A 19,972-nucleotide genomic window follows, 5' to 3' on the forward strand; every position below is an offset into this window, starting at 1 on the left:
CTCTAATGTGGATATCAGAGTATTTCTTAATAGTGTCTGTTATCAAAGCTGAAAATAACCCACATTCTCTTTGTTCCTGCTCTTCTGACATTATATGTCTATGTCTATAGTGTCACTGTTAGCTAATCATAAGTCCATAGAATGGGTACATAGGTGGTGAATAGTGCATGCTGTGCTCGTTAGAACTGTCCACAGACCCAGAATTGTGCAGCCCTCCTCCCCTTTTGAGGGAGGATCTAGGAATGGTAAACACTCATATGCCTAGAAAGACAGGAGGGCCTCGCTCTGAATTTACTGTCTCTGCTCGCTGCATGCAGGATTTCCCACCAGCATCATGTCTGTGATCATATTTGTTTTGCAGTTTATAGCGGCTGTCATCATGCTGCCTCTGCACATCCTTAATTATCTTGGCATTTGGGACTCAGTTATGAAGAAATACTTTCCTCATTTCATTAGCAGATTCTGTGAAACATACAACAGATTGATGGATGATCAAAAAAGAAGACTCTTTAGCAATATCTCTGACTTTTCGGGTCCGTCCAAAGAGCTCCGGCTCCTAGAGGTTGGTTGTGGCTCAGGTGCCAACTTCAAGTATTATCCCAGCGGCTGCAAAGTGACCTGTCTGGATATCAACCCAAATTTCGAAAAGTTCCTGAGAAAAAACCAAGCAGAAAATGACCATCTTATATATGAGCGCTTTGTGGTAGCTTCTGCTGACAACATGACGTCTATCGCAGATGGCTCTATGGATGTCGTTGTGTGCACCTTGCTGGTTTGTTCCGTGCCGAATATTCCAGCCGTAGTGAAAGAGGTCAAGAGGGTTCTCAGGACGGTGAGTTGTGTAATATTTGTAATCCCATTATCTTTATTTATTGTGTGAGCAAAGTGTTTGGCTTCTTCTAAACCTGCTACAGAAATGTGAATTATGTATTAGAATTTTCAACTCTGCATGAAAACCTGAATTGTTGGCAGCGTAAGTGTTAACAGCAGTGAGATACAGATCTTATATCCAAAATTCATCCCTTTAGCAATGTTTCTTAATATAGAAAACCATGTAGACTGCTAGGAACTTTTGCATCGTAGTTATCAATCTACAGCTCTGGCAAAAATTAAGAGACCACTGCAAAATGTTCAGTTTGTCTGATTTTTCTCTTTTTAGGTATATTTTTGAGTAAAATGTAAATTGTTCTTTTATTCTATAAACTTGTCTCCAAATTTCCAAGCAATAAATTTTTTATTTTTTTCTGACAAAGAAAAATGGTCAAAATAAAAAAAAACAGTGCTTTCAGACCTCAAATAATGCAAAGAAAACAAGTTCATTTCTTGTAGATTGTAAGCTTGCGAGCAGGGACCTCACCCCTAATGTCACTGTTTAAATTGTCTTAACTTGTACTGAATTTATTGTCTGTACATGTCTCCGCTTAATTGTAAAGTGCTGCGGAATATGTTGGCGCTATATAAATAAAAATTTTTATTATTATTATTATTATTATTATTATTATTATTAAGTTCATAATCATTTAGAAACAACAATACTAATGTTTTAACTCAGGAAGAGTTCGGAAATCAATATTTTGTGGAATAACCATGATTTTTAATCACAGCTTTCATACGTCTTGGCATGCTTTCCACCAGTCTTTCACACTGCTTCTGGTGCAAAAATGTAAGCAGTTCTTCTTTGTTTGATGGGTTGTGACTATCCATCATCCTCTTGATTATATTCCAGAGGTTTTCAATGGGGTTAAGGTCTGGAGATTGAGCTGCCTATGACAGGGTTTTGATGTGGTGGTCTCTTAATTTTTGCCAGAGCTGTATATCACAGAATATTATAAGATTCGGCTGAGAAAACAAAAAACTTAGGTTTTTTCCACTAAAATTTTACTTTAGCCTCAAAGTTTTAATTCACAGAAGGGGAAACAAAAGAAATAAGTGTCACATGGTCTGTCAGTATTTACACTTTACCTTTTCTGAAAGGCCACAGAGGCTGCAATATCATTAACCCCTTAGTGATGGAGCCAATTTTAACCTTAATGACCAGGCCAAATGATTTAAATCTGACCAGTGTCAGTTTAGGCTACTTTCACACTAGCGTCGTTTGGAATACGTCGCAATGCATCGTTTAGGAGAAAAAAAGCATCCTGCAAAGTTGTCTGGAGAATGCGTTTTTTCCCCATAGACTTACATTAGCGAGGCATTGCGACGTATGGCCACACGTCGCATCCATCGTGCGACGGATGCGTCGTGATTTGGCGGACCGTCAGCACAAAAAAAGTTCCATGTAACTTTTTTTGAGCGTCATGTCCACCATTTTCGACCACGCATGCGCGGCCGGAACTCCGCCCCCTCCCAATGGGGCAGCGGATGCGTTGTAAAACTGCATCCGCTGCCCCCGTTGTGCTACATTAACACACTGTCCGTCGGTAAGTCGGGCCGACGGTTTGCGACGGCCCGTACCGACAGACTAGTGTGAAAAGTAGCCTCACATAGCAACAAATCTCAAAGGCTTCAACGTACCCCAGTGATTCTGAGAATGTTCTTTCATGAGATATTATCATTCATCATAGTAGTAAAATTTCTTCTATATGACTTTCGTTTGTTTGTAAAAATATCAGAAATTTGGCGAAAATTTTGCAATTTCCAAATTTTTAATTCTTATGCCCTTAAACCAAAGAGTCATGTCACATAAAATAGTTAATAAATAACATTTCCCACATGTCTACTTTACATCTGCATCACTTTTGAAGCATATTTTTTTTAGAAGGATTAAAAGTTGATCAGCAAATTCTCATTTTTCCAACAAAACCATTTTTTCAGTGACCACATCACATTTGAAGTGACTTTGAGGTTCCTATATGACAGAAAATACTGAAAAGTGACACCATTCTAAAAACTGCACCCCTCAGTCCTTAAACCATTCAAGAAGTTTATTAACCCTTCAAGTGCTTCACAGAAACTAAAGCAATGAGGAAGGAAAAAAAATGAACATTTTTTTTCACAAAAATTCTACTTTAGCCCCAAAGCAAGGATGGAAAAGAGCGCTCCTTGGCTTTTAGACTGAAGATTCTGTTTAAATAGATTGTGGCTCCATTAGCTGAGCTCCTGAGGTGTCAGAACAGCAGAACCCTCTCCCCCCAGGTGACCCCATGCTGGGAGCCTTACTGCCAAAGGAATTCATCTAGGGTTGTAGTGAGTATTTTGAACCCGCAGGTGCCTCACAGAATTTTATAAAATTGAGAAGTGGAATAATGACATTTCAGTGATAAAAATGTAATTTGTGTATTTGCTGCAAATTTATCAGGTACACCACGGTTAATAAGTGAAACTAGACCCCACAGTTGATTGTGCAATTTCTCCCATATGCCATCAGAAATTACAGTATGCCTTCAGAAATAACTGTCACTGCCACACAGCAGAGCTGAGAAGGAATGAGCGCTATTTGGCTTTTGGAGCACAGATTTTGGTAGAATAGTTTACGGGCGACATTTGCGGAAACCCAAAGGTGCCAGAAAGCAGAAAAATCCCAAAAGTTACCCCATTGTAGAAATTGCACCGCTCAATGGATTCATCTATCACTGCAGTGAATATTTTGTAACATACAGGCCAGGGTTTTTTTCCTGGAGAATTGCAAATATGCCAGTTTTGGCCAAGATATTGACCAATACCTCATATATTTGTGGGAAGGCGGAGCCAGGGAGGTAGCCATGGTGGACAGCAATCCCTGTATCACTGCCTGGTCCCCTCCCTACAAAAGATCACATCTCTCTGCTGCAGTACCTTGTAACTGACTCTCTGCGCCATCTGGACTTGCCCGGTGTGGGGGATGTATTCCTCACAGACGGTTCTGCAATAAAGGAGACACACTCCAGCTTAACTACAATGTCAACTCCTTTAAGCTAAGTTCACATTGCGTTAGCAGCAGCCCGTTCAGCACACACGCTAACGTGCTGCTGCTAGCGCAAGTGCCGGCGTTTGCATCCCGCTAGCGCAGATAGAGCTCTGCTAGCTATATCTGCGATAGCAGTGACGGACCCGGAAACGCTGCAGCCCGCGTCCCAGGGTCCGTCACTCAATTATGGCAGATCGCTAGCGCACACCCATTGTGGGCGTGCGCTAGCGATGCGTCCGCCATGGCATTCAATGGTGGCATTAACGGACTACGTTACACCGCGTTATGCCACGGTGTAACGTAGTCCGTTAAATAAGTCACACTAACGCAGTGTGAACCCAGCCTTAAGCTGGTTTCACATTTGCGTTTTTTGCCGCTGCGTTTTAGTGCAAAAAAACCCATGCGTTTTTTTTCCTATATTTAACATTAAAAACGCATGCCTTTTTTTTGTATGCGTTTTGCCGCGTTTGACGACGCATGCGTCTTTTCTATGCTTGCGTTTTGTTGCAGAAATGCAACATGTAGTAATTTCTAGAGGCATTTTTTGCCGCAAAAAAAACTGCATGCGTTTTTTTGCGGCAAAAAAACGTATTGCTGTCTATGTAAACGCATGCGTTTTTAAGCACATGCGTTTGGTTGCGTTTTAAACGCATGCGTTTCAATAGAAAAAAACAAGAATACACACTGATAAGCTACCCCCCACCATCAAGGTGATAAAGGGATCCAAACCCTTACCCTAACCCTACCCTTAACCCTAAAGCCGGTAATTCAATTGCCGGCTTTTCATTTCTCCTGCCTAAACCTGACATGATATGAGACATGGTTTACATACAGTAAACCATGTCATATCCCCCTTTTTTTTGCATATTCCACACTACATGTCCTCATATGACCTCGAGCGTGGGAAAAAGTTCCCAGGCTCCAGTTCATGAGGACATCCAGCAGAGGGCGCATCACCGCGACTGAAGGTAACTATAGGTCATTGACCTACATTACCTTCATTCCCCGGGGTTTACAGGCACGAGCACAGCTGCATTATAGCAGAGCTCCTGTCTGTAAAATATTTTAACCCCTTCAGATGGATTTACATCGTGGGACGTCACAGATCTACGGAAGGTATGTATATTGTTGGTTTATTATTTTTAATTTGTTACAGAACGATGGTCTTCAGGTGGATTGAGAGAGCAATAAAATATTACAACAACCTGTGTGTTTATTTCATTAAAATACTTTGCAATATTGTGTGTGTGTTTTTTTTTACCATTTCATACAATTGGATTAATAATGGATAGGTGTCATAATTGACGCCTCTCCATTATTAATCTGGCTTAATGTCACCTTACAATAGCAAGGTGATATTAACCCTTTATTACCCCATATCCCACCGCTACACGGGAGTGGGAAGAGAGTGGCCAAGTGCCAGAATAGGCGCATCTTCCAGATGTTCCTTTTCTGGGGTGGCTGGGGGCAGATGTTTTTAGCCGGGGGGGGGCAATAACCATGGACCCTCTCCAGGCTATTAATATCTGCCCTCAGTCACTGGCTTTACCACTCTGGCGGAGAAAATTGCGCGGGAGCCCACGCCAATTTTTTCCGTGATTTAACCCTTAAAATTAATAGCTACAGCGCCGAAATTTTGCACATACACACTACTAACATTAGTAGTGTGGAATATGCAAAAAAAGGGGGATATGACATGGTTTACTGTATGTAAACCATGTCTCATATCATGTCGGGTTTAGGCAGGAGAAATGAAAAGCCGGCAATTGAATTACCGGCTTTAGGGGTAGGGTTAGGGGTAGGGTTAGGGTTAGGGTTTGGATCCCTTTATCACCTTGATGGTGGGGGGTGGCTTATCAGTGTGTAGTCTTGTTTTTTTCTATAAAAACGCATGCGTTTTTAACGCAACCAAACGCATGTGCTTAAAAACGCGTGCGTTTACATAGACAGCAATACTTTTTTTGCCGCAAAAAAACGCATGCTTTTTTTGCGGCAAAAAAACGCCTCTAGAAATTACTACATGTTGCATTTCCGCAACAAAACGCAAGCATGGAAAAAACGCATGCGTTATGAAACGCGGCAAAACGCATGCAAAAAACGCATGCGTTTTTTAATGTTAAGTATAGGGAAAAAACGCATGCGTTTTTTGTGGTAAAACGCAGCGGCAAAAAACGCAAATGTGAAACCAGCCTAGAGATTGTTTTATGTGGCACAGTTTGGCATTTTCACTTATAGCATTTTTTGTATTAGTTTTTGATCGCTTTTTATTCACGTTTTTGTGTCTGTATGATGAAAAAGCAACATTTTTGGCATGTTTTTAATTATTTTTTATGGATGCGGCGATATCAACTATGTTTACGCTTTTTGTTGATTTTATCACCAACGCTGCGTTTTGAGTGGCGAAAAGACTTCTTGTGATTTGTGTGCTCTTTTTTGTTTTTTTGTTTTTTTAATTTTTTACATATTTTGTTTCACTTTTTTCACTTACTCCCACTGTTGGACATGTATACGGTAATTTTTATTTTGATTGCAGGTCTCATACACTGCAGTATTGGTGTACTGCAGTGCATGAGAGAAGTCAGTGAGTCACAGTTTTCTGTCTGTTATCACAGGCCTCATTGACCATAACAATGTGTCAGCAAAGCTGAAGTACTGTAATCACTGTCGTAGGCTATAAAGCTGTAAACGCCAAAGTGTAAAGGTACCGTCACATTAAGCGACGCTGCAGCGATATCGACAACGATGCCGATCGCTGCAGCGTCGCTGTTTCGTCGTTGTGTGGTCGCTGGAGAGCTGTCACACAGACAGCTCTCCAGCGACCAACGATGCCGAAGTCCCCGGGTAACCAGGGTAAACATCGGGTTACTAAGCGCAGGGCCGCGCTTAGTAACCCGATGTTTACCCTGGTTACCAAAAAAAACAAACACTACATACTTACATTTCGGTGCCTGTCGCGTCCACCGGCGTCCGCTTCCCTGCACTGTGTAAGCGCCGGCCCTAAAGCACAGCAGTGACGTCACCGCTGTGCTTTGCTTTACGGCCGGCACTGACACATTCAGTGCAGGAAGCTCTGAGCAGCAGCGCGGACGCTGGGGGACATGACACACATCAGAGGGTGAGTATGTAGTGTTTTTTTTTTACTTTTACAATGGTAACCAGCGTAAATATCGGGTTACTAAGCGCGGCCCTGCGCTTAGTAACCCGATATTTACCCTGGTTACCATTGTAAAACATTGCTGGCATCTTTGCTTTTGCTGTCAAACACGCCGATACACGCCGATCTGACGACCAAATAAAGTTCTGGACTTTCAGCAACGACCAGCGATATCACAGCGGGATCCTGATCGCTGCTGCGTGTCAAACACAACGATATCGCTATCCAGGACGCTGCAACGTCACGGATCTTTGTCGTTCTCGCTGCAAAGTCGCTTAGTGTGAAGGTACCTTTAGAGTTTTATAAGTTAAACAGGAAATTCGCCACCAAAATGTGAATAAATGGCTATCAACAGTTGCAGCGCTGGATATGCCTGAGTTCAAATCCCTACTTTTACTGCAAAAAGAAAAATTTGTACATATTGGCAACTTGGTTTATTTTATCCAAATTTCTAATAATTAAATTAAACTCCGAACTTTTGTGAAAGTTTAAAGATAATTACATATTGCTTTGCTGAATACTGTGATCTTTGCTCTGATATTTGTTGGATGATATCTGTGCATAACAAACTAAAGGACAAGTGACGACCACAGCTCCACTCAAATGTCTTTAGTTCCAGACATTGAAATGAGAGTGAATATCTGTTACTGACACTTGATTTCCTGCCTTTGGGCAGAGTCAGACGGCCATATAATTCGGACAAGGATCGCAACGCAATACTCGGACTGGCTGTCTATTTTCGTGGCAGAAGTGTGGCAGCATGTATTTCTGTATGGTTGTCATGCTTGGGTAGGGAGAGCCGACAGCCAGTCCAAGCCTTGCTTTACAATCCTTGTCTGAGTTATACAGCTGTGTGACTCCCCCCTTTAATTAACTAATGTAACTTAAAGTTGTACTCTGATGTACAATGAAAAAAATTATATTGTGTGAACCAGAAAAGTCCATCCTACCACACACAGCGCTGACTTCACTGGGCTTTCTAACAACGTACAAAGACTGGTCACCACGCCACACCACCCAGATAAAAAGTGAGAGAGGAATGTATTCATATAACTGTTTTATAAATTTTATTTCTTCCACTTTACAAGAGCAATTTTTTAATCATAGAGATGTTGAGAAAGACATTTATGAACTCTGCAGCATGTAGGCAGTGGTTTAAACCCTTCACCCTGAAGCCTGTTTTCACCTTCCTGACTAGGCCAATTTTTTTAAATTCTGACCACTGTCACTTTATGTGGTAATAAATCTGGAACACTTCAATGGATCCCACCAGGGCCAGACTGAGCATCGGGCACTTCGGGTAAATGCCAGAAGGGCCGCTGCTTGTAGTAAGCCGCTCGATCGGCGCATGCTGGCTGAGTGGCAAGTACCAGCATCAGAGAACAGTGGCAGAGAACAGCAGCATGTGAGCTGAAAGGTAATAACTGCCTGCGAAACTGCTTCCCTAGCTCTCACTGGAAGCACACAGTCAGCGCAGTGACATTATCTCCTGCTCTGATCTCTCTGCTTTCATTCCCGGCAGAGAAGGAGAGACCGGGGGAGGTGCCGGGACAGAGCTGCTGTGAGCAGGAGAACCTGAAGAGCTGCACATGGACATCAGCCTGCTCTGCACCACAGAAGTGTGTGTGTGTGTAGTCTGTGAGTGTGTAAAACATGAGTGTATGGTATCTGTAGTGTGTGTGTAATGTGTGTGCGGTATCTGTAGTGTAATACTTGTGTGTGCGGTATCAGTAGTGTGTGTGTAATGTGTGTGCGGTATCTGTAGTGTGTGTAATGTGTGTGCGGTATCTGTAGTGAAATACTTGTATGTGCGGTTTCTGTAGTGTGTGTGTAATGTGTGTACGGTAACTAGTGTGTGTAATGTGTGTGCGGTATCTGTAGTGTGTGTGTGTAATGTGTGTGCGGTATCTAGTGTGTGTAATGTGTGTGCGGTATCTGTAGTGTAATACTTGTGTGTGCGGTATCTGTAGTGTGTGTGTAATGTGTGTGAGGTATCTGTAGTGTGTGTAATGTGTGTGCGGTATCTGTAGTGAAATACTTGTGTGTGCGGTTTCTGTAGTGTGTGTGTAATGTGTGTGCGGTATCTGTAGTGTAATACTTGTGTGTGCGGTATCAGTAGTGTGTGTGTAATGTGTGTGCGGTATCTGTAGTGTGTGTAATGTGTGTGCGGTATCTGTAGTGAAATACTTGTGTGTGCGGTTTCTGTAGTGTGTGTGTAATGTGTGTACGGTAACTAGTGTGTGTAATGTGTGTGCAGTATCTGTAGTGTGTGTGTGTAATGTGTGTGCTGTATCTAGTGTGTGTAATGTGTGTGCGGTATCTGTAGTGTAATACTTGTGTGTGCGGTATCTGTAGTGTGTGTGTGTAATACTTGTGTGTGCGGTATCTGTAGTGTGTGTAATACTTGTGTGCGCGGTATCTGTAGTGTGTGTGTAATACTTGTGTGTGCGGTATCTGTAGTGTGTGTGTTTAATGTGTGTGCGGTATCTGTAGTGTGGGTAATGTGTGTGAGTTATCTGTAGTGTGTGTGTAATACTTGTGTGTGCGGTATCTGTAGTGTGTGTGTTTAATGTGTGTGCGGTATCTGTAGTGTGGGTAATGTGTGTGCGGTATCTGTAGTGTGTGCGGTATCTGTAGTGAAATACTTGTGTGTGCGGTTTCTGTAGTGTGTGTGTAATGTGTGTACGGTAACTAGTGTGTGTAATGTGTGTGCGGTATCTGTAGTGTGTGTGTGTAATGTGTGTGCTGTATCTAGTGTGTGTAATGTGTGTGCGGTATCTGTAGTGTGTGTGTGTAATGTGTGTGCTGTATCTAGTGTGTGTAATGTGTGTGCGGTATCTGTAGTGTGTGTGTGTAATGTGTGTGCTGTATCTAGTGTGTGTAATGTGTGTGCTGTATCTAGTGTGTGTAATGTGTGTGCTGTATCTAGTGTGTGTAATGTGTGTGCTGTATCTAGTGTGTGTAATGTGTGTGCGGTATCTGTAGTGTGTGTGTAATACTTGTGTGTGCGCTATCTGTAGTGTGTGTGTTTAATGTGTGTGCGGTATCTGTAGTGTGGGTGTAATGTGTGTGCGGTATCTGTAGTGTGGGTGTAATGTGTGTGAGGTATCTGTAGTGTGTGTAATGTGTGTGGTATCTGTAGTGTTTGCGTGTGTGTATTACTTGTGTGTGTGTGTATTACTTGTGTGTGTGTGTAATAATGAGTAATGTGTATGTAATGAGTCTGTGTTGTCCATCATGTGTGCTGTGTACATGTATGATGTGTGTGTCTGTGTGACTATATGAAGTGTAAGTAATGAGCCTGTGTTGTCCACCATGTGTGCTGTGTACATGTATGATGTGTGTGTCTGTGTGACTATTTGATGTGTATATAATGAGGTTGTGATGTCCAGCATGTGTGCGGTGTACATCATATATGAAGTGAATGTAATTCATTGTATGTGGGCTGGTGAATTTTTTTTGTGCCAGGGCTGCTTTTTGGTCCCAGTCCGGCCCTGGATCCCACTGATTGTTTTTTTTTCCTGACTTATTGTACTTCATGATAGTGGAATATTTCTTTGATATGAATTACGTTTACTTGTGAAAAATAATTTGGTGAAACTTTTGCAATTTTTAAACTTTTAATTTTTATGCCCTGAAATCAGAGTCATGTCGCACAAAATAATTAATAAATAACATTTCCCACATGTCTACTTAACATCAGCACACTTTTTCAAACATGTTTTTTTTTATTAATAAGTTATAAGGGTTAAGAGTTGACCAGTCATTTTTATAACAAAATTTACAAAACAATTTTTTAGGGACCACCTCACATTTGAAGTGACTTTGAGAGGCCAATATGAAAGAAAATACCCAAAAGTGACTCCATTCTAAAGACTGGACCTCTCAGGGTGCTCAAAACCACATTCAATATGTTTATTAAACCTTCAGGTGCTTCACAGGAATTAATGGAATGTGGAAGGAAAAAATAAACATATAACTTTTTTTTCGCAAAAATTTTCCTACTAACCGGAATCCCATAATATCTGCCTACTATTTCATCCTTCTTCTCTGCTAGACAAAACGGAATTCATCACCTTTCCCCATCTCACTCAACTTCCCCAATAGACCTATTCATTAAAGTAAATGGCTGCTCACTCTCCCCAGTCCCACAAGCTCGCTGCCTTGGGATAATCGTTGACTCTGATCTCTCCTTCAAACCACATATCCAAGCCCTCTCTACTTCCTGCCAACTCCAACTCAAAAATATTTCCCGGATCCGTACATTCCTCAACCAAGAATCTGCAAAAACCCTAGTCCATGCACTCATCATCTCCCGCCTTGGCTACTGCAACCTCCTGATTTGTGGCCTCCCTTCTAACACTCTTGCACCCCTCCAATCTATCCAAAACTATGCTATCCTAAACTAATCAACCTGTCCCCCCCACTATTCCTCGGCCTCTCCCCTCTGTCAATCCCTTCACTGGCTCTCCATTACTCAATGACTCCAGTTTAACTCTCTAACCATGCCTTACAAAGCCATCCACAACCTGTCTCCTCCATACATCTGTGACCTAGTCTCCCGGGACTTACCTGCACGCAACCTCCGATCCTCACAAGATCTCCTTCTCCACTCCCACAATTGCATACAAGATTTCTCCAGCACATCCCCCCTACTCTGGAACTCTCTACCCCAACATGTCAGACTCTCGCCTATCATGGAAACCTTAAAAAGGAGCCTGAAGACCTACTTGTTCTGACAAGCCCACAACCTGCAGTAATCCTCGTTCCACCAAACCGCTGCACGACCAGCTCTACCCTCAGCTACTGTATCCTCATCCATCCCTTGTAGATTGTGAGCCCTTGTGGGCAGGGTCCTCTCTACTTCTGTACTAGTCGTAACTTCTATTGTTTAAGATGATTGTACTCGTTTTTATTATGTATGCCCCTTTTCACATGTAAAGCGGTATGGAATAAATGGCGCTATAATAATTAATAATAATAATGATCGTTGTAAACAATTACATTTTTCCCACTAAAATGTATTTTAGGCCCAACATTTTTTATATTCCCAAGCATAACAGTACAAAATGGACCCCAACATTTATTGTGCAATTTCTCCTGAGTTCACCGATGCCCCATATGAGGTCAAAAACTATTTTTGAGGCACAGTGCAAAGCTCACAAGGGAAGGAGCGCTATAATACAGTGCAAAGTTTGCTGCACTGCTTTGAGGGTGATATGTCACATTGGCAAAGTCCCTGAGGTGCCAGAACAGCAGAATCCCCCATGTGATCCCATTTTACAAACTAAACCTCTCAATGAATTCATCTAGGGGTGCAGCGATTATATTGACTTCACAGGTGTGTCACAGAATTTTATACCACTGGGCAGAGAAAAAAAATAGTTGAAAAGAGAGAGTGAAAGTGGCGCTGGTTTTAAGTGTACAATATGCGCTACCTGCAGCAAAATACTAACAGTCACCACACAAGACTGTAGAAATAAGTAAAAAATAAAACAGTATAGGTATTTCGCGCTGGTATATACTATCACCTGGAGGAATAGTTGGAGTTGGACGGAGTGTTCCCGCCTCCAGCTTCAGCTCGGTACACGGAGCAGCTGCCACCGGCCGGGGCAGCTCTCCGATACAGATATTCCAGCAAAGACTCTACTCACATTATCCAGGAACTCCGAGGATCCACAGCGATGGATAAGTGATCCAGCTTGACTTTGAAGGTACTTACTTTCTTATTCAGACTGTACGACTTCACTGCTACTTTTTATGAAGGCTGCATTATTAGAACTGTGGGTTGCAGTACTCCAACTATTTCTCCATCTAGGAGGTATATGACTCTAGTGCACTTTTGAGCTAATTAACTATACACCTAACATACCAGTATAGGTGATAGTATATACCAGCGCGAAATACCTATACTGTTTTATTTTTTAGAGAAAAAAAATAATTTACATTTTTACCACCAAAATTGTGCCTAAGCCCCAAATTTTACATTTTCATACAGGGACATGGGTAAAAATGGCACCAAAAATGTGTCCCACAATTTCTGTTGAATGTAAAAATACCCCATATGTGGCTGTACAGTATTGCTTAGCCACACAGCCAGACTCTGGAGGCATGAAAAGTTTGCCTCCTGGAGCGCAGATTTTCCTAGAATAGTTTGTGGACTTCATATACAGAGCCCCTAAGTGCTAGAAAAGCAGACTCCTCCCTCAAGTGACCCATTTGGAAATTATACCCTTTTGGGAATTTATCTACAGGTGTAGTGACGATTTTGACTTCATGGGTGTTTTCCAGAAACAAACAGTAGTGGATGTTGCTGAGTGAAGATTGCAAACTGCCATTGTAGTGACCAGTATGTTGAAGTGAGCAGTACCTTAAAGTGACCAGTATGTTATTCCCAGCTCATGCTTCTGAAGACACGCACCCATAAATTAGGAGAGCTCTCATCACTACAGAAATGCCAAACATGTGGGCTCTAAATATGGTTTAGACACACTGGGGCTCAGAAGGCTCTTTCGAGGGATGATGAGCCATTTCGCTTTTCCAGAGCCTTTGTGCTATCGGTAATGTGGAAGCCTCCTATATTTCTGTTAACAGATGACAGACCTGAGTGGGGGACTTGCATTTTTTGTGGATTGAGTTGAAGGTTTTATTGGGAACATTTTACATAACCTTTAAGATCACATTTATTCGGCGCTCTATGCTGAGCACTTACCGTATATACTCGAGTATAAGGCGACTCGAATATAAGTCGAGGCACCTAATTTTCTCACAAAAAACTGGGAAAACTTAATGACTTGAGTATAAGCCTGGTATGCATGGCACCTTCATTCCTATTCTGTATGCATGGCCTCCTCATCCCCATCCTGGAATGCATGGCCCCGTCATCCCTGTTCTCTTATGCAAGGCCCCCACATCCCTATACTGGTATGCATGGGCCCCTCATTCCTATACTGGTATGCATGGCCCCTTCATCCCTATACTGTATGCATGAACTCCTCATCTCCATCCTGGTATGCATGGTCCCCACATCTTCATCCTGGTATGCATAGCCCCCTCATCTCTATACTGATGTTCATGGCACCCTCATCCCCATCCTGGTAAGCATGGCACCTTCATCCCCATCCTGGTGTGCATGGCCCCCCATCAGAAAAATATAAAGAAACATAAATCATCCTACTTACCTTCTCTGCGGTCCCTCGCAGCGTCCTTTTCTGATGCCAATAGCTGCTGTCCTGCTGTCGTTTGGACTTTAATATAACGCTCATCATTCTCCTCTTGTCTCCGCCAGAGCAGGGGAGAATGATGAGAGCCGGCTTACTGTAGCGCTTCTTCCCTGGCGGCCGTCCATGTGATACTGATGCATCACACAGATGGTATACGTGTGCTGTACGTGTTTACATGGACCCATTGACTTATATGGGTCCATGTGATCCGTGCAGCTTCACAAAAACGGACATGTCTACTTGTGGTGCACACGTATACACGGTCCATGAAAAAACACAGATATGTGCTTCGTGTGTCAGTGTCTCCGGTACGTGTGAAAACTGTCACCATATGTACCGGACACACTAATGTGTGAAACCGGTCTAAGTAGGTACTGGCAAGCCACCTTCTCTGAAGGACCCTGCGGCCATCTTGCGGCCAGGGTTCACGTTGTGCTGATGGGAGAACACAGGGAGCCCACTCACTGCGCGATGCTCCTCGATGTCGCTGTCACTATTGACAGTGGCATCAGAGGGATTAAACACCCGAAATCGGTGCTAGCACCGATCGTGGGCATTGTTGCTGGGTGTCAACTCTCACATAGGGCTGACACAACCTCAGCGTGTACGGTGCCGTACATATACTTCTCATTACGAGAACGCAGCTGCCACAGAGCAGTATATGTACGGCGCATGCTGTGAAGGGGTTAATAAGCACATTTTTCAGATTCCCATTGAAAATATACAGTAGTGTCAACATTACTGATGTGTAAAAATTGCAAAATGCTTGGAAAAACAAGTAACCATACAATTTACTTATTAAAAATTCTCTGTGTTCTCAAGAGCGGAGGGAATTTTAATTAAATTTTTTAAGGCTCATAATATTAGAAAACACATTAAAATTGCAAATACCAGTGAAAAATTTTAGATTTTGCTTTCATTTACTATATTAATCTAACAGTTCATATTACAAATTACATTGCTATAAATAGCAAAAATCATGATATCCTATGAATGCTAGCCACAAGCCGGCGTTCACAGGATTATTGTAATTACAGGGACGGGGGTCTTCTGCAGACCCTCAGCTGTCATGACTGCCCATCAGCACTCCCAGATCATGTGACAGGGCTGATGATAAAGCGCATCCGGCCAATGTGTGTTAAATCCCGTTGCCAGAGATTCATAACAGGATTTAACTTGTTAACAACTGCGGGTGAAGCCATGCAGGAGTTAGGCAACACATATCACAACATTATACAGTGAATTGGGAAAGTATTTACCCCTTTGGCATTTTTTGTCTTTTGCTATTTCACAACCTGAAATTTCACAGTTTTTTTTAGGGTTTCCATGAGTTCATGTTAAGAAAATGCCTACAATTGTTTTGGTTTTATTTTATTTGTTAACAAAATAACTGAAAACTTCAGTGTGCATAACTATTCACTCTCCTAAAATTTTGTGGAGCGTCATTTTGTGGCAATTACAGCTGCAAGTCTCAGTGGATAAACCACTCAAGTGTTGCTTTGGAGGTATGCTTTGGGTCATTGTCTTGTTGAAAGGTAAACCTCCATCTCAGTCTCAAATCACTGACAAACTGAAAGTTTTTTCTCAAAAATATCCCTTTATTCTGCGCCATTCATCTTCCCCGCGACTCCGACCATTTTCTGTGTTCCTCCTGCTGAAAAACATCCCCACAGCATGATTCTGCCACCACCATATTTCATGGTGTTCTTGGAGCGAGGAGCTGTGTTGGTTTGGTACCCAGGGCTGGTTTTAGGCAAAGTGGGGCCCTAGGCAAAGTTTAAAATGGGGCCCCAAATGCTAACATATTGCACATCACACAGAAGCATTTCGGTTGTATTTACATGCGCTGAGTTCAGGCCGCTAAATGAGTGTGATCGACAATATTGAAATCGTTCAACGCTTGTTTCACGGCCTCTTTCCACCGTCTGAAAAAAAATGATGGGGACAGAATGATCACTAATAGATCACTAACAGATCACCATACAGTATCATGTTATGAGTAGCACATCTACAGTTTACACCGGCGATGTGCTGCTGAGAACAATGATTTTTGTTCCGCCATAAACAATCCAATCACTCGATGAATATGCAGCATTTTGCTTGTTTAGTATAATACACCTCACAGTCCTCCATATATTTTAATGTGCACCACAGTCCTCCATACTGTAAAATGCACACCCCATAGTCCTCCATATAATATAATATGACCAATAGTCCTCCATATACAGTGCCTTGCGAAAGTATTCGGCTCCCTGGAACTTTTCAACCTTTTCCCACATATCATCCTTCAAACATAAAGATACCAAATGTAAATTTTTGGTGAAGAATCAACAACAAGTGGAACACAATTGTGAAGTTGAACGAAATTTATTGGTTATTTTAAATTTTTGTGGAAACTCAAAATCTGAAAAGTGGGGCGTGCAGTATTATTTGGCCCCTTTACTTTCAGTGCAGCAAACTCACTCAAGAAGTTCATTGTGGATCTCTGAATGATCCAATGTTGTCCTAAATGTCTAATGATGATAAATATAATCCACCTGTGTGTAATCAAGTCTCCATATAAATGCACCTGCTCTGTGATAGTCTCAGGGTTCTGTTTGAAGCACAGAGAGCATCATGAAGACCAAGGATCACAACAGGCAGGTCCGTGATACTGTTGTGGAGAAGTTTAAAGCCGGATTTGTATCCAAAATGATTTCCAAAACTTTAAACATCCCAAGGAGCACTGTGCAAGCGATCATATTGAAATGGAAGGAGTATCATACCACTGCAAATCTACCAAGACCTGGCTGTCCCTCTAAACTATCATCTCAAACAAGGAGAAGACTGAATAGAGATGCAGCCAAGAGGCCCATGATCACTCTGGATGAACTGCAGAGATCTACAGCTGAGGTGGGACAGTCTGTCCATAGGACAACAATCAGTCGTACACTGCACAAATCTGGCCTTTATGGAAGAGTGGCAAAAAGAAAGAAAGCCTTTTCTCAAAGATATCCATAAAAAGTGTCATTTAAAGTTTGCACCAAGCCACCTGGAAGACACACCAAACATGTGGAAGAAGGTGCTCTGGTCAGATGAAACCAAAATCAAACTTTTTGGCAACAATGCCAAATGATATGTTTGGCGTAAAGGCAACACAGCTCATCACCCTGAACACACCATCCCCACTGTCAAACATGGTGGTGGCAGCATCATGGTTTGGGCCTGCTTTTCTTCAGCATGGACAGGGAACATGGTTAAAATTGATAGGAAGATGGATGGAGCCAAATACAGGACCATTCTTGAAGAAAACCTGTTGGAGTCTGCAAAAGACCTGAGACTGGGACGGAGATTTGTCTTCCAACAAGACAATGCTCTCAAACATAAAGCAAAATCTACAATGGAATTGTTCACAAATAAACGTATCCAGGTGTTAGAATGGCCAAGTCAAAGTCCAGACCTCAATCCAGTCGAGAATCTGTGGAAAGAGGTGAAAACTGCTGTTCACAAACGATCTCCATCAAACCTCATTGAGCTCGAGCTGTTTGCCAAGGAAGAATGGGCTAGAATTTCAGTCTCTCCATGTACAAAACTGATAGAGACATACCCCAAGCGACTTGCAGCTGTAATCGCAGCAAAAGGTGGCACAACAAAGTATTAAGTTAAAGGGGCCGAATAATATTGCACGCCCCACTTTTCAGTTTTTGATTTTCCACAAAAATGTAAAATAACCAATACATTTCGTTCAACTTCAGAATTCTGTTTCACTTGATGTTGATACTTCACCAAAAATTAACATTTGGTATCTTTATGTTTAAAGCATGATATGTGGGAAAAGGTTGAAAAGTTCCAGGGAGCCGAATATTTTCGCAAGGCACTATAGTATAATACACTCCTCAGTCCTCTATATAGTATTATACACTTCCCATAGTCCTCCATATAGTATAATACACTCCTCATAGTCCTCCAAGAATTACAATACACTGCTCAGTCCTCCACATAGTATAATACACTCCTCATAATGCTCCATATAGTATAATGCACCGCCATAGTCATCCATGTAGTACAGTTCACTTCCCATAGCATAATGCACCTCATAGTTCTTCATATAGTACCATATATTCCCCATACTGCTCGATACAGTATAATGCAGCCCACATATAGTATAATGCAGCCACCCCATAGAGCATAATGCAACCACCCCACAGAGTATAATGTAACCGGCAGACACCGGTATAGTTCAATGCGGCAGTGGGGGAGTCGGCGCTGGTGGCAGATGGGCCCCCCTGCCTCACAGGGCCCCATAGCGGCTGTGTGATGTGCTGCTAGCTGGGGGGCCCTGGGGGAGCTGGGGCCCTAGGCAGCTGCCTGGTCTGCCTGCCCCTAACGCCAGTCCTATTAGCGCCAGACATAGTGTTTACCTTGGTGGCCAAAAAGTTCAATTTCGGTCTCATCTGAACAGCGCACCTTCCTCTATACATTTGGGGAGTCTCCCACATGTCTTTTGGCAAACTCAAAAGGAGCCTTACAATTTTTGTTTGTAAGTAAAAGGTTTTTCAGTCCTCTCTTCCATAAAAGCCACTTCTACGAAGTGTACACCTTAATCTGGTTGTATGGACAGATACTCCAGTTTCTGCTTGGGAATTCTGCAGCTCCTTCAGGTTTACCTTTGGTCTCTGTGCTGCCTCTCTGCTTAATGCCCTCTTTTCCTGGGCTGAGAGTTTTGGTGGGCGGCCCTCTCTTGGCTGGTTTGTTGTGGCACCATGTTCTTTCCATTTGATGATAATGGATATGATGGTGCTCTGGGAGATCACCAGAGATTGGGATATTTTTTATACAGGAAGACAAAAGGAATCCAGCTCCGAAGATAAAATCAAAAAGTCTTTATTTCAACAATTTTAAAATTGTGAAGCTGCTTGAAATTAACCGGTATTTACCGAAAGAAGAATACCATGAACCACTGAATGCGTTTCAAACACGTTTAGTTCATGGCATTCTTCCTTCGGTAAATACCAGTTAATGTCAAGCAGCTTCACAATTTTAAAATTGTTGAAATAAAGACTTTTTGATTTTATCTCCGGAGCTGGATTCCTTTTGTCTTCCTGCACAAGCATTCAGCATTAAGCAGAGACGCCTTTCCGTGCTCGGACCCTTCCTATGGATTACTGGAACACTTCACAAGGGTGAGCTGAATTTCCATTTTTCCTTCCATATTTTTTTATAACACAACTCTGACTTAGTGTATGTTTCCACGTTCAGGAAACGCTGCGTGTTTGACGCTGCGTAGAGCCGCAGCGTCAAACATGCAGCGTCCAGATGTTACAGCATAGTCGAGGGGATTTCATGAAATCCCGTCTCCACTATGCATTAAAAGACGCATGCGGCAGACCCGCGGACACGGACATGCGGCACATGCATGTCCTTACATTGCTGAAACAACGCAAGGACAACGCAGGTGACCTGCCAGTGACCTCAGGTACAGATTTCGTCAGGATTTTACCTGCATAAAATCCTGACCAAATCCTGATGCAATCCTGAACGTGGACACATACCCTTATTCTTCTGAACAACTTTGTCCCTGACTTGTTTGGAGATCTCCTTGGTTTTCCTGGTGTTTGGTTAGTGATGCCTCTTGTTTAACCCCTTAACCCCCGGAGCTTTTTTCGGTTTTGCGTTTTCGGTTTTCTCTTCCCTTCTTCTAAGAGCCATAACTTTTTTTTTCCATCAATA

General features: G+C 42.4%; 1 protein-coding gene across 1 annotated transcript in view; it reads left to right on the top strand.

Annotated features, from left to right (window-relative positions):
* The first annotated feature begins 244 nt into the window (after positions 1-244).
* Positions 245-19,972, top strand: part of LOC143816891 (thiol S-methyltransferase TMT1A-like) — a 154,924-nt gene continuing 135,196 nt past the window's right edge. The window contains exon 1 of the mRNA XM_077297841.1: positions 245-832. Within this exon, the coding sequence (XP_077153956.1) occupies positions 335-832 (498 nt within the window). The 5' untranslated portion in view covers positions 245-334. The remainder of the gene's footprint in view (positions 833-19,972) is intronic.

Source organism: Ranitomeya variabilis, chromosome 3 (genome assembly GCF_051348905.1).
Source record: "Ranitomeya variabilis isolate aRanVar5 chromosome 3, aRanVar5.hap1, whole genome shotgun sequence".
Lineage (NCBI taxonomy): Eukaryota > Metazoa > Chordata > Amphibia > Anura > Dendrobatidae > Ranitomeya > Ranitomeya variabilis.